Source organism: Megalops cyprinoides, chromosome 20 (assembly GCF_013368585.1).
Source record: "Megalops cyprinoides isolate fMegCyp1 chromosome 20, fMegCyp1.pri, whole genome shotgun sequence".
Lineage (NCBI taxonomy): Eukaryota > Metazoa > Chordata > Actinopteri > Elopiformes > Megalopidae > Megalops > Megalops cyprinoides.
The window spans coordinates 18,103,401-18,117,476 of NC_050602.1; the positions used below are offsets into that span (position 1 = coordinate 18,103,401).

Below are 14,076 nucleotides of genomic sequence, written 5' to 3' on the forward strand. Positions count from 1 at the left end.
TGTGTTTTAAGCATAGGACCTTGTTGTATCAGCCGAGTAAAAGAGGGTGCGTAGCCTGTAGCAGCAGGCAAGACATCATGAAATATCAATCTCTTAATATGTAAAACTAAAAAAAGATTGATTTAGATTTTTTAACCTTTACAGTTTTGTCATTTAGCAGACGCTCTTATCCACAGCAGCTTACAAAGTGCATCTAGTAAAGTGGCTTAGATTGTGTGCTTAGATTGACATGAAATTGCAATGCAATACGCATAACATAAGGACTATACCATTCCAGATACAATGCTAACACGTACCTCAAAAAAAAAACCTCCAGGTGTATAATTACATAAAACCTTAAAGTACACTTCCACATATCACCAAGTACACTTTCCACAGGTCACGCTTGGTTAAGAGGTGTAGCCTGGTATTTCATGTTCATATTTTCATATATATTTCTATATGTCTGTGAAAGCTGTTAAACATCGTGCAGCACTGCATTTTATTTTGTTGTGGCCTAAGATGGCACGATGTGGCCCAGCCAGCCAGCTCAGGTCAGGAGCTGCCCCCTGGTGTGTATTTAGTGGATTGCAGCACTGTGTCAGCCCTTTCTGTGTGTGTTCACGTTATGTGTGTGCCGTGTGTTTTCAGGGGTAAACTGTGAGTTCAACGTTGACGACTGTGCCAGCAACCCATGTGAGCACGGAGTGTGTGAGGACGGGGTCAACACGTACACGTGTGTGTGCAACGCTGGCTACACAGGTACCTGGTGTCACACACGCTCTCACACTAGAATGAATAAATGTAAATGTAAAATAATTTAACCGTAGGCAGATATATAGTCTATAGTCTTTAGATTTTAGGCCCTGAATGTTCCATGCAAGAATACTGAGGGCTCTTGTTAATAAGAGTACCGTGAACTACAGTATTTTTCCTGTTAGCCTTAGATGAACTCCTGAGAAGTAGTCTACAAAGTAATAGCAGTGAATCATCCAAGTTAGTTGTAACTCTTAAATGGCTGAGAAATCTCTGGAAATCCTTCAGGCTGCACTGCGTCATGAGTTTTTGTGGAGGTTTACTGCTATTGTTACGCCATGGGGCTTTCCAGCCCGGTTTCCACCCACTGCTGTTGCCAGTTTTATTTTCTGGAGGGATAGCGTGCCAGCGTTAGCAGTTCGCTCAGTGTAAAGGGTGAGGCTGCCCATGGCGTTCTGCTCCGGTGTGAGCGTGAGTTGTAAGCCAGCAGCGAGCAGCTCTTCTCTCCCTCTTTCGTAAACCTGTCTTTGGAGCTGCTTCCTGCCGGGTCTGCGCAGCCTCTGCAGGTCACCGCAGCTGTATGCAGACCTGGGTGGGGGCGTGGGGTGACTCTGACCAGCCCTGGCTCATTAATCTATCCATTTCACGTTTACCTTTGAAATTTCAGAAAGTCAGACAGCAACTCAGCTGTCAGTTTCAGCATGTCTTAGCCATATCTCATTGTGAAAATCACAAAGAAACTCTGGAAACATTACTTGTTTCCTTGATTTTTTTAAATTAAATGTTAGTTAAAGGATAATTGATTTCTACCTCTTCACTTGTTTCAGCAAGCTTTCCCCTATCCTACTTCTCAGTTCTGACCTTTGCAGATATTCCTTAATTTAAGAAACTAATTGTGTTTGCCTCTGGTTTACATTTTTTAAATTTTCTACCATTTTTTTACATTTATTTCTATTTAGAATCTGATTTGTGTTTATAATAAATCAAGGGTTTCTCATTTTAAAACAAAAAATACTTATACCAGTATGTAGAGTTCAGTAGCTGAAGTGAAGCATGTCTTCGCAGGTCTAGATCCCTGACTGTATGTCAGTTACAATAACAACAAATAATTATTATTAGTGAAGTTCAGAATTAATAAATAAATTTGAGATAAAATTAAGATACAAAAAATATCTAAACCAAAGCAGTAGATTTAGCATGAAGAAACTGTTTCATATCTGAGCTGCCGTGTCACAGGGCGTGTGTTTGTGTGTCCGTCTTTCTCCGCCCCTCCAGGCGAGAGGTGTAACGTGGAGATTAACGAGTGCAGCTCCAACCCCTGCCAGAATGGGGGCACCTGTAAGGACAGGGTGAACGGCTTCCAGTGCAGCTGCCCCCCGGACACGCACGGACCCCTGTGCCACTCTGGGGTGGACCTGTGCTCTCCGCAACCCTGCGTTCACGGACAGTGTGTGGAGCTGCAGGAAGGGTACAGCGATCTCTCTCTCTCTCTCTCTCTCTCTCTCTCTCTCTCTCTCTCTCTCTCTCTCTCTCCCTCTCTCTGTCTCTCTCCCTCCCTCCCTCTCTCTCTCTCTCTCTCTCCCTCTCTCTGCCTCTCTCTCTCTCCCTCTCTCCTTCTCTCTCTCTTTCTCCCTCTCTCTCTCTCTTTCTCGCTCTCCCCATTTGTCCTGCTCTCTCTTCTTCTCTTTTGTTCTTACCCTAACCCCCCCCTCACTCTCTCTCCCCCTTCCCCTCCCCCTCCATCTCTTCCTTTCTTCCTGCCTTTCTATTAATTTTGCTCCTCAGTCTCCCTCTACCAGCTCCCTCTATCTCATTCTGATCTGTTCTGTCCTGTGCTCCATTCTATCGGCTCTGTTCATTTGGCATAATTATTGTGGCTATTGTGAGACTGTCATTGATATGGGCTGTGTATTATTACAACTCAGTGTATTACTGTAGTGTGGGGAACCTTTCTCAGGTAAACGTAGAGTATTACTGTAGTGTGGGAGACATTTCTCAGGTGAAAGCAGTGTACTACTGTAATGTAGGCGAGCTTTCTCAGGTAAACTGAGTGTATTACTGTAGTGAGGGAGACATTTCTCAGGTAAATGCAGTGTATTACTGTAGTGTGGGGAACCTTTCTCAGGTAAACGCAGTGTATTACTGCATCGTGGTTTGACCTGTTTCAGGTAAACGCATTGTATTATTGGAGTGTGGGAGGCTGAATCTGCAGAGTGTTGGAAGCTCTTTGTCTCCCCTGTGTGGCGGATGTGGGTGTGACAGTGACGCTGCTCTCCAGGTACCAGTGCAAGTGCGAGTCGGGCTGGACGGGTCGGCGCTGTGAGGTCGAGAGGGACGAGTGTGAGTCCAGTCCCTGTCAGAACGGGGCCACCTGTGTAGACCGCACTAACGGGTACACCTGCAGGTGTGGGCGTGGATTCTCAGGTCGGGTACCTTTCTGTCAGTGGTATCACAATTAAGACACCGTTTTAATTGAAAGTGTAACCTTACACCACTCCTGCTTCACCTCAGGTTTGAACTGTGAGATCAACATAGATGACTGTGAGTTCAGCCCTTGTCTGAACCGGGGGACCTGTGTGGATAAAGTCAATGGCTACACCTGCCACTGCGAACTGCCTTATACAGGTAACACTGTCTTCCCACTGTACTTTACACAGGTAACACTGCACCCCACCATACACAGGTAACACTGTTGTGGTTAGGTGTCGGCCAAACTGCATTTCATACAGTATACTTCACAGAGTGCAGTTCATTTGAACAGTAACTGAATGGGCAGTAGTCATGACTGTTTTACAGACAGATGTTCAGAAGTTACAGATGTGCTTTCTTTTTCTTTCCCTTCTGTGTGTGTGTGTGTGTGTGTGTGTGTGTGTGTGTGTCCAGGTGCTCGCTGTGAAACGAAGCTGGATCCTTGTGCTTCTCAGCCCTGTGAGAACAGAGGGACATGTCGCCCGTCACCTGACTACTCCACTTACAGCTGCCAGTGTGCTAGTGGCTGGCAAGGTGAGCATCCTCAGAGGTGTGTGTGTGTGTGTGTATATATGTGTATATGTGCATACTAATGTTACCTGTGTGGTTTTATGCAGGTCCACAGTGCACTCAGGATGTAGATGAGTGCAGAATGAAGCCCTGTCAGAATGGGGCCTACTGCATCAATAGATGGGGAAGCTACAAGTGCCAGTGTCAGCCAGGTTACAGTGGCTTCAACTGCCAGACCAACATCGATGACTGCACCCCCAGTGAGTTAAACACACACACACACATACGCACACACTCACACACATACGCATACATATACTCACCCATACATACTCACGCAAAGATATATGGTATGAGTCAAAAGTTTGGACACACCTACTCACAGAAGGGTTTTTCTTTGTTTTTATTGTTCCATATTTTATTCTATATTCTGTGTTTATTTTCTGTGTTTTAGAATAATAGTAGAGACATCAAAATTATGAAATAACAGAAATGGAATTATCCAGTGACCAAAAAAGTATTGAACAAAATCTTTTTTGGAAAGAAATTCACACATAGGCATCAACTTCACTGTTTATATTTGTTTAAGAAACAAATTTCAAGCACTGAAGCCTAACTCTTTCAAGATCAAAATGTCTTTGAATACATGTTTCCCATTATCTTAATCAGGTGTGTCCAAACTTTTGACTGGTACTGTAGACACACACACACACATACATACACACACTGTCACACATATATGGGCCCCCTGTCCTGACCCTGCCCCTCCCCTCCCACAGACCCCTGTCTGAACGGAGGAACCTGTATGGATGGAGTGGCCAGCTTCTCCTGCGCCTGCCGGCCCGGGTTCGAGGGCGAGCGCTGTGAGGTGGAGGTGGACGAGTGCGAAAGCCACCCCTGCCGAAACGGCGGCCGGTGCCAGGACTACGTCAACAGCTTCGCCTGCCAGTGCCAGCCAGGCTTCGACGGCCTCCGCTGCGAGCGCAACATCCTGGAGTGCACGGAGAGGTAGGCTGTGACGAGCGGGCCCGCAGTGCGCCTCTGCGCCCTGGCAGGGGGCGCCCTTTCCTCACGCCCTTCTGCCTCCCGCCCCCCCTGCAGCTCCTGCCTGAACAACGGCACCTGTGTGGATGGGATCAAAACGTTCTCCTGCCGCTGTCCGCCCGGCTTCACCGGCGACTTCTGCCAGTACGACGTTAACGAATGCGACTCGCAGCCCTGTAAGAACGGAGGCACCTGCGTAGACGGCCTGGGGTCCTACAGCTGCGTCTGTCCTATGGTGTACACAGGAAGCAACTGTCAGGTACCGCATGTCTGTGTGTTTCTCTGTTGGAATTTGTTTGAATACCAGTTTGCTTTGTTGGCATAAAAAGCACACCACATTGGCCCAAATGTAAGGCCGTCATTATAAGGCAACTGTTTCACCTTTTTCTATAATCAAATTAAACTGGTGCAGAAGTGCTCTTTTTCAGACCAAAAGAAATTGTATAACTTCAGCTGTCAGGGAAAAATAAACATTTTTTTTTACTTCATGGTATACTCAGGCCTTACTGTGTCCTTCTGTCCCTATGTGTTTCTGTTGCTGTCAGCCTGTTTCTCTCTCTTCTACACGCCAGAGAAGATTCTTTATTTCTTAAACGTTGTTGCTGTCTAGATTGTTTGATATGTACTGTGTATGGATAGCGGAAGCTGATTTCTAAATCCCCCCTCCTGCCGTCCCCCAGTTCCCGGTGAACTTTTGCAGCCGGATCGTGTGCCTCAACGGGGGGACGTGCAACCAGGAGGGGCAGTCCTGGAAGTGTCGCTGTCCCGTGGGCTGGACCGGGCTGTACTGCGACATCCCAGAGCTGTCCTGCGAGGCCGTCGCCGCCCGCAGAGGTGAGGGGGGGGGTGTGGCCCTCAGGCTCTGAGCCTATCCACTCATGCCTGCGGTGCGCTTATACATACAGTACCAGTGAAAGGTTTTGACACAGTTTTCTTTCTTTATTTTTTACTATTTTCCACATTGTAGAATAATGGTAAAGATGTCAAAACTATGAAATAACACCAATGGAATTACATAGTGACGTGTTATAGTCAACTCTTATATTTTAGATTTTTCAAAATAGAAGTAATTTGAGAAATAATTTTAAAATTACATTTATTTTAAAGAAATCCATACACAGGCATCAACTTCACTATTAATATTTGTCTAAGAAATAAATTTCAAGCTTTTAACCATATGTCTTTGGATCAAAATGTGTTTGAATACATGTTTCCCGTTATCTTAGTCAGGTGTGTCCAAACTTTTGACAGGTACTGTATTTATTCACTGGACAGATGCTCTCACACAGAGCGACCAAAAACGCAAAGGCAATAAGGTGCAATGATGGCTAATGAGGTCATGTGACCTTAGCGTACGCCACTCCCTCACACGGTGCTGGAATAGCGCCGTGCTGACCCTGAACCGCACCGAGCCGCAGTCACGGCGCACCGAGCCCGCTCGCCCGTGTGTCCGTGTGATCTGAAGCGCGTGTTGGCGTGTTCCCGCCAGGTGTGTCGGCGGGGGAAGTGTGCCAGCATGCCGGCTGGTGCGAGAACGCAGACGGCACTCACCGATGCCACTGCCAGCCGGGGTACGCTGGCAGCTACTGCCAGGAGTCGGTGGATGAGTGTCTGTCCAACCCCTGCCGCAACGGTGCCACCTGTAAGGACCACCAGGGAGGATATACGTGTGAGGTAGGTGCACACCTCCATACACACCTGCCCATCTGTGCTGATTCACATAAAGACAGCTAGCGGTTTATGTTTTCATAACACATTTACTGGTTGCATTGTTCTGTTAATCACTTGCATGTTGGTATTTGCAAATGTGCTGGAACAGAACCAACAGTGCAGGCATGGTACTTTCGTGTTGTACTTTAAGTGGTGTACAGTGTGGAGTAAGGTATTGCTTTGGCAACAGTACATCAGATCTGGTAGAGTCAGTGAAAGTGTGAATGTTATAATCAGTGTAAGAGTTTGAATGTTTGTCAGAATCAGTGTGAGTGTTTGTTGTGTGAATGAGACTGAGGGTTTCGCTGTTAGAGTTTGAATGAGGCTGTCTCCATGGCAGTGCCAGGACGGGTACCAGGGGGTGAACTGCCAGTATGATGTGAACGAGTGTCAGTCCCACCCCTGCCAACATGGAGGGACCTGCATCAACCTGGTCAACAGCTTCGCCTGCATCTGTCCCCCCGGAACACAGGGTGAGCAGGGCACGAGTGCGGGTGTGAGCGTGGGTTTGTCAGGTGTGGAGCTTCCGTGGTTCTGCTTTTGAAACGTCTGAGACGTTCATGTGAGGCACTGTTACTGTGGGGGCTCAGGGCTCACCCCCTACCCACCTGCTATCTCTAGGACTGATGTTTACTTTACGTGTAGTATTATGATGCATTTTGGATTCAGTGGTTTAATGTACTTGGCTTCCATTACCTAAGCAGATTGCACAAGTTAACTTGTGGTAGGGCTTGTATGGTGTTATGCTCACACTCACTGGTCTGAGAGTGTTGTTAGCCTGGTTGCTCATTCAACTTGAATGGATAAAATTATGTTCTATTGTGCTGGAAGTCGCTCTGGATCAAATGCATGTCATGTTATGTAATGTAATTCCAAATAATGGCTGTGAGGAATAGAGCCCTCCGGGAAAGACCTCTTCATTCTCTGAGTGTGTGAAAGTGAGGCATGGCAGCTGTTTCCTGCCCTGACTCCTTACACTGACTCCCCGCTCTGTGACCCCCCCCCCCCCCCCCCCCCCCCCCCACCTCGCAGGGCCACAGTGTGAGGTGGATATTGATGAGTGCGATGCCAGGGTGGACCCCTCGGGGCCGCGCTGTCGGAACGGGGGTCAGTGTGTGGACGGGCTGGGGCGCTTCACCTGCTCCTGCCCCCCGGGGTTCACGGGCCAGTACTGCGAGGGCGACCTCAACGAGTGCCTGTCTGAACCCTGCAAGACCCCCGGAACCCTGGACTGTGTGCAGCTGACCAATGACTACCAGTGCAGGTGTCGCCTAGGTTACACAGGTACGTATTTCCTCTCTTACACATACACTAAAAACACACTTCTGTGTAAACAAATGACGAGAGTGTAGATGAGGTACAGAGGCATTGTGGGCATCTGTGTAGCATAGTGGTAAGTGGTAAGCAGGGCTCGTAACCAAAAGGTTGCTGGTTTGATTCCCCGCTGGGGCACTGCTGTTGTGCTCTTGGGCAAGGTACTTAACCCTGAATTGCCTCAGCAAATATCCAGCTGTGTTAGTGGTTAAAATTAAAATTAAAATTAAAAACCTATGTAAGTCGCTCTGGATAGGAGCGTCTGCTAAATGACAGTAAATGGCAATAATGTCCTCCTGGATTGGAACAAAACTACAGGGAAACACATTTCCCTGTTACCTCACTGTCTTTCTGTGTGTCTCTCTCTTCCTCCCACCCTGCCACAGGACGCCACTGTGACTCCATGGTGGATCTGTGTCAGTCCAAACCCTGTTTCAACGGGGGCACCTGCTCCATGAACAGCAGCTCAGTGCATGGATACACCTGTGTGTGCAAGCCAGTAAGACCTGTGCCGTTACTGCGCACTCACGCTGCTGTTCCTCTGAACACACACACACACACACACACACACACTCACACACTCACGCTGCTGTTCCTCTGAACACATACACACACACACTCACGCTGCTGTTCCTCTGAACATACACACACACACACACACACACTCACGCTGCTGTTCCTCTGAACACACACACACACACACACACACACTCACGCTGCTGTTCCTCTGAACACACACACACACACACACACACACACACGCTGCTGTTCCTCTGAACACACACACACACACACACATTCACGCTGCTGTTCCTCTGAACACACACACACACACACTCACGCTGCTGTTCCTCTGAACACACACACACACACACACACACACACACACACACTGCTGTTCCTCTGAACACACACACACACACACACACACACACACACACTTCCATTCGGCTTCTCATTCCAACTTCTTAATCTTGTCCTTATGCTGCGTATGGAAGGGGTGAGACAGCAAAGCTCAGGTAGGACTCCAGAGAAGGAACAGAATGTGTGTGTCTAAGGATGGAAGGAGCCACTTACATCCGAAAATAAAGATGTTTGTTTAAGGCATGGAAAGGGGCCTCAGTGTTCGTACATACCTGTGTATTGAAGTAGGTGTGCGTGTTTACAGGTGCATTAGTGACTTTTATAGAATGTGCTGTGTGCGTCATGGCGTGTGTCTCCTCCTCTTTGCTCAGGGCTTCTCTGGCCACACCTGTGCGGAGTTGGAGGGGTTCACCTGCGCTCACCTGCGCTGTCAGAACGGTGGGCGCTGCCAGGAGGCCGTAGGCGGGGGCCCCGAGTGTCGCTGTCCCCCGGGATTCTCCGGGCACCGCTGCGAGGTCGCCCCCAGCTGCCTGTCCCTCCCCTGCCAGAATGGAGGCACGTGCCTCAAAGAGCCCCAAGGCCCCGCCCAGTACACCTGCCGCTGCCCCGCCCCCTTCTCCGGCACACACTGCGAGCGGGTGGGCGTGGCCACGCCCCCCGCCGCCTCCTGCCCCTACCCGGAGTGCGAGGCCCGGGCCCGAGACGGGGTGTGCGACCCGCAGTGTAACAGTCACGAGTGCCACTGGGACGAAGGGGACTGCACCCTGCACCGCCTGCCCTGGCAAAACTGCACCGCCGACGCCGCCTGCTGGGACCTCTTCCTCAACGGCCACTGCGACCCCGAGTGTGACAGCCCGGGGTGCCTGTTCGACGGCTTCGAGTGCCAGACCCCGCCCGGTTCCTGCAAGTACGTCACTCACGTCGACCGACGCCGTAGGTAGAAAACGGTAACATCAACTGCACGGCTAACAGTGTGGCCACCCCCCCTGTCATCCCCGCTCTCCTTCCCTGGCAGGTACGAGAGGTACTGCGCCGACCACTACGGCAACGGGCACTGCAACGAGGGCTGCAACACGGAGGAGTGCGGCTGGGACGGGCTGGACTGCGTGGGCGCCGAGGCAGAGCGGCTGGCCGACGGCACGCTGGTGGTGGTGGTGCTGCTGCAGCCGGACGAGCTGCTGGCCGTCCTCAGGACCTTCCTGCGCTCGCTCGGCGCGCTGCTGCGCACCAACCTGCGCGTCAAGAACGACGCCCAGCAGCGGCCCATGATCTACCCCTACTACGCGGGCCAGGGCGAGGGCCTGACGCCCAAACACAAGTTTAAACGGGAACTGGAGAGGGAGGTCAGGGGGTAAGGGCTCCGTCTCTTCCTGTCTTGTCTCCTCTCTCTCTCTCTCATGCAAGCTTTTGGGTTCGGGGACGTGTTTCCCTCTTGGGCGCATTTAACGCATAAAGGCGCGTCATGCATAGTGCGGTCGGTGAGCGGGTTGAGCTTCCCCTTTCCTATGCAGAGGAGACAAGGTTGTCCTATTTCAAGCCAGCTTTACTGTTTGGCTGATTATGGGACAGGCTGTCGTATTAGTAAACTGAAGTTGCAGAGGTTATTATTGTCTATTTTAATCGAATCATTCAAATTATTAGGGTGGTAGCACAATGCTCCTCTTCATTTTTTTTTTTTGCTTCTCACTCTCTCCTGTCTTATCTCTGTATTTTCTCCCTCTGCCTCTCCTTCTCTTTGTCTTTCTCGCTTTCTAACCTCTTTAGTTTTCTCCCTCTGTTTTCCCTCTCTCTTCTCCACATCTTCTCCACACTCCCTGTCCTGATATCAATCTCCTTTATAAAGTGGGCAGGCTCTGCACGCTGTTCTGTCCCTCTGAGATGAGAGGTGCTGGTTCTGTGAGAAACGCTGAGGCCCGGTGTTTGCGTGGCGTGTTACAGGTCCAAGGTGTTCCTGGAGATCGATAACCAGCAGTGCGTGCAGAGCTCGGCGGAGTGCTTCTCCAGCGCCGACCAGGCCGCCTCCTACATCGCGGCGCAGCACCAGGCCTCCACGCTGCCCTTCCCGCTGCTGTCTGTCGACAGTGAGTCCTCTCCCACTGCTCCTCACCGGCCCGGGTCACACGCCGCAGGCCCCTGCGCTGCCAGTGAAGCTGCCATGCATTACGACCGAACTCCTGCAGAACTGGGGGGGGGGGGGGCCTTCTGTGTGTCACCACCTCAGGCCTCAGAGCAACAGTGTGCCACCCACTAGTCGTAGAGAGCGTCCCATAATAATAACTTTATTCATGTAGCGCCTTTAAACAATGTGGTCAAAGTGCTTTATAGAAGAGAGAAACACAATAAGGACAAGGAAGAAAAATAAATTAATTAAAATAAAATAAAGTTTAGTGAAAGAGAAGTGCTTAGAAGGTGGTTAAAAGCAAGCTCATACAATAATTTTTGAAAGTAAAGTATAATTGACGGAAGATAGGTGTTTGTGTCACTTACCATAATCATAGGACATCTGTGAGCTGTACATGTGTCATTTTCCACTTCCTGTGTTTTTCACCCTTGTTATCATATCTTATCATTTTATATCCTATTGCACTGCTCTTGCACCGTTCTTCTGCGGTTAAACAAGAACCACTAACAGCACAGTACATTATCGAATGCTTACGTTTCATCAACTGCACAGTGAAACCCAAAGCTGAACAGTAATCGGCAAAAGAGAGAATGCTTAATATCCACTTGCCAGTGTGCAAGACGGTTGAAAGAGCTGTTAATTCCGCTCATGGGACCGGACACACTACAACATTTAAGGTGTTAAACCGAGGTACAATATCAGTGCGCATGTGCATATTCCAAATTTCACCACGAATTTTGCCAAACTCACAAGGGCAATTACAAGTTCATAAGATTAATTCAAATCTGAGATAAACTCATAATGGCATTGCTCTGTCGGGGTGGAACAGAAGAACCCCCCCCCCCTTTGGGTTGAAGTTGTGAGGGTGTGACGGTTTACTTGTGCGCCCCCTGCAGGCGTACCCAGGGAGCTCGAGAGGCCTCACATGCTGTACCTGATCGCCGTGGCTGCGGTCATCATCGTCCTCATCGTGGTGCTGGGCGTGCTGGCGGCTCGGCGCAGGCGCAAACACGGCGTTCTCTGGCTGCCTGACGGCTTCCTCACCAGGGACCACAAACGCCGGGAGCCCCTTGGCCAGGACGACCTCAGCATGAAGTAAGTTTACCGACACTGCAGGGACCACAGACACAGTGATCTTGACCCTACGCTGAGATATTACTGATACTACACTCTCTGGTCTACGGTGAGACAGTGTTACTGATACTATGATCCCTTTTCTTCACTGAGATTGTGTGACTGATACTACAAACACTGTTCTACACTGGGACAGTGTTACAGTCTCTGTTCTACGTTGAGACAGTGTTACTGATACTATGATCCCTTTTCTTCACTGAGATTGTGTTACTGATACTACACTCACTGCTCTACGCTGAGCACTCACTGTTACTCACTCAGATGTGTGTAAATAGTAACTGGACGTCCCTGATCCTTCTCTGCTTCTTTCAGGAGCATTGTGAAACCCCATGATGGAGGGATGATCAGTACCAACCAGAAGCATCACTGGCCAGATGACCCACAGCCCAAGAAAGCAAAGGTTTGTAAAACTGGTTTTTACTCCGAGCGTAACCTGGCTGATTTTCATCTCGAACATTTGTTTAAACGCATCACTGGATGTTGGTCTGGACCCATTCCGCTGCATCTAAACGCATTTCCCCTCTCTCTCATTGGCTGCAGATGGAGAACGGGGTAGAGGCGGGTGGGGTCGACCGTCGCGAGTGGACACGACAGCACCACAAAGCAGCCGACATCCCTCTGTCTCCGCCCCAGTCTGAGCTCGACGTCGACTGCCTGGATGTCAATGTCAAAGGGCCAGGTGCTGAGACTGTACATGCATACCTGTGGTTGGGACTGTGTGCATGTGTGTGTATTTGTGTGTCTCAGTGTTAGAATCAGTGTCTGTTTTAATTTGTGCATGTATTTTTTATATAAATCTTTTTTTTTCGTGTTTTTTGGAAAGGAATTCATGGATGGGCATCAACTTCACCATTTGTATTTGTCTAAGAAGCAAATTTCAAGCATTTAAGCATTTTTAAGCCAGTGTTTAAATCAAAATGTCTTTGTATGCATGTTGCCCATTATCTTATTCAGATGTGTCCAAATTTTTTGACTGGCACTGTATGGAGACACTTGAACTGGACCCATGGTGTATTGCTGGCTGTGACTGTGTGCCCTTGGGGGAGTTTTGTGACTCTGTTTGTCTCTGTCTCTCAGATGGCTTCACGCCGCTGATGCTGGCGTCCCTGCGCAGTGAAGGAGCCCCGGAGTGCTGCAGCCTGCTGGGAGAGGGGGAGGAGGAGGAGGAGGAGAGCGGGGCGGACGAGCCGGGCACCTGCATCATCACCGACCTGATCGCCGGCGGGGCCTCGCTCGTGGCCCAGACCGACCGCACAGGCGAGACCGCACTGCACCTGGCCGCCCGCTACGCCCGCGCCGACGCCACCAAGAGGCTGCTGGACGCCGGGGCCGACGCCAACGCCCACGACAACATGGGCCGCACCCCGCTGCACGCCGCCGTTGCCGCAGACGCGCAGGGCGTGTTTCAGGTAAGCCCCTCCCCTTCCCACAGGGCGTGTGCCAGGTAAACTCCACCCACCAAGGAGGTCGTATTCGGATACCCCCCCTTCTCCTCCCACCTCAAGGTGTTCCAGAAAAACCCCTCCCCATCCCACCACAAAAAGCTCTGCTCAAACAACTGAAGACACTGCACTGCAAACGGTTTCCCTCATTCACCCTTTAACCAGTTCAACACAATATCCACACGCCCCTGCCCCCACCAGCCCCTGACTCACACCCCCCTCCCCCCCCTCCCCCCCCTCAGATCCTCCTCAGGAACCGCGCGACAGAGCTGGACGCCCGCATGAACGACGGCACCACTCCCTTGATCCTCGCGGCCCGCCTCGCGGTGGAGGGCATGGTGGAGGAGCTGGTGCACTGCCACGCTGACATCAACGCAGTGGACGACCACGGTAAGTACAGCGAGCGCTGACGTGTCGCCAGATTCACTAGCTCACCAGGAGACGCTGGGACCTGAGCCTGAGCCAGAACTCTAACGCCACCCTCCGCCCAACATCTTTCTGTTCCAGGCAAGTCGGCTCTGCACTGGGCAGCAGCGGTCAACAATGTGGAGGCGACACTGGTGCTGCTGAAGAACGGAGCCAACCGAGACATGCAGGACAACAAGGTGAGTGTGTGTGTGTGTGTGTGTGTGTGTGTGTGTGTGTGTGTTTGTGTGTGTGTGCGTGTGCTGTTTGTGTGTCATCTGCACCCATTTCCTCTCCATCTTCTCTTGGTCTGTGTTCGTTAGTGTG

General features: G+C 50.3%; 1 protein-coding gene across 1 annotated transcript in view; it reads left to right on the top strand.

Annotated features, from left to right (window-relative positions):
* The window catches only part of LOC118795368 (neurogenic locus notch homolog protein 2-like), a 35,111-nt gene that overhangs the window by 18,927 nt on the left and 2,108 nt on the right, over nt 1-14,076 (top strand). The window contains exons 12-33 of the mRNA XM_036553811.1: nt 631-741; nt 2,011-2,203; nt 3,014-3,159; nt 3,247-3,360; nt 3,619-3,738; nt 3,822-3,974; nt 4,494-4,722; nt 4,816-5,017; nt 5,439-5,592; nt 6,248-6,432; nt 6,809-6,941; nt 7,501-7,752; nt 8,169-8,281; nt 9,018-9,553; nt 9,662-9,997; nt 10,585-10,727; nt 11,665-11,863; nt 12,215-12,302; nt 12,443-12,581; nt 12,980-13,311; nt 13,587-13,734; nt 13,852-13,949. Of these exons, the coding sequence (XP_036409704.1) occupies nt 631-741; nt 2,011-2,203; nt 3,014-3,159; nt 3,247-3,360; nt 3,619-3,738; nt 3,822-3,974; nt 4,494-4,722; nt 4,816-5,017; nt 5,439-5,592; nt 6,248-6,432; nt 6,809-6,941; nt 7,501-7,752; nt 8,169-8,281; nt 9,018-9,553; nt 9,662-9,997; nt 10,585-10,727; nt 11,665-11,863; nt 12,215-12,302; nt 12,443-12,581; nt 12,980-13,311; nt 13,587-13,734; nt 13,852-13,949 (4,124 nt within the window). The remainder of the gene's footprint in view (nt 1-630; nt 742-2,010; nt 2,204-3,013; nt 3,160-3,246; nt 3,361-3,618; nt 3,739-3,821; nt 3,975-4,493; nt 4,723-4,815; nt 5,018-5,438; nt 5,593-6,247; nt 6,433-6,808; nt 6,942-7,500; nt 7,753-8,168; nt 8,282-9,017; nt 9,554-9,661; nt 9,998-10,584; nt 10,728-11,664; nt 11,864-12,214; nt 12,303-12,442; nt 12,582-12,979; nt 13,312-13,586; nt 13,735-13,851; nt 13,950-14,076) is intronic.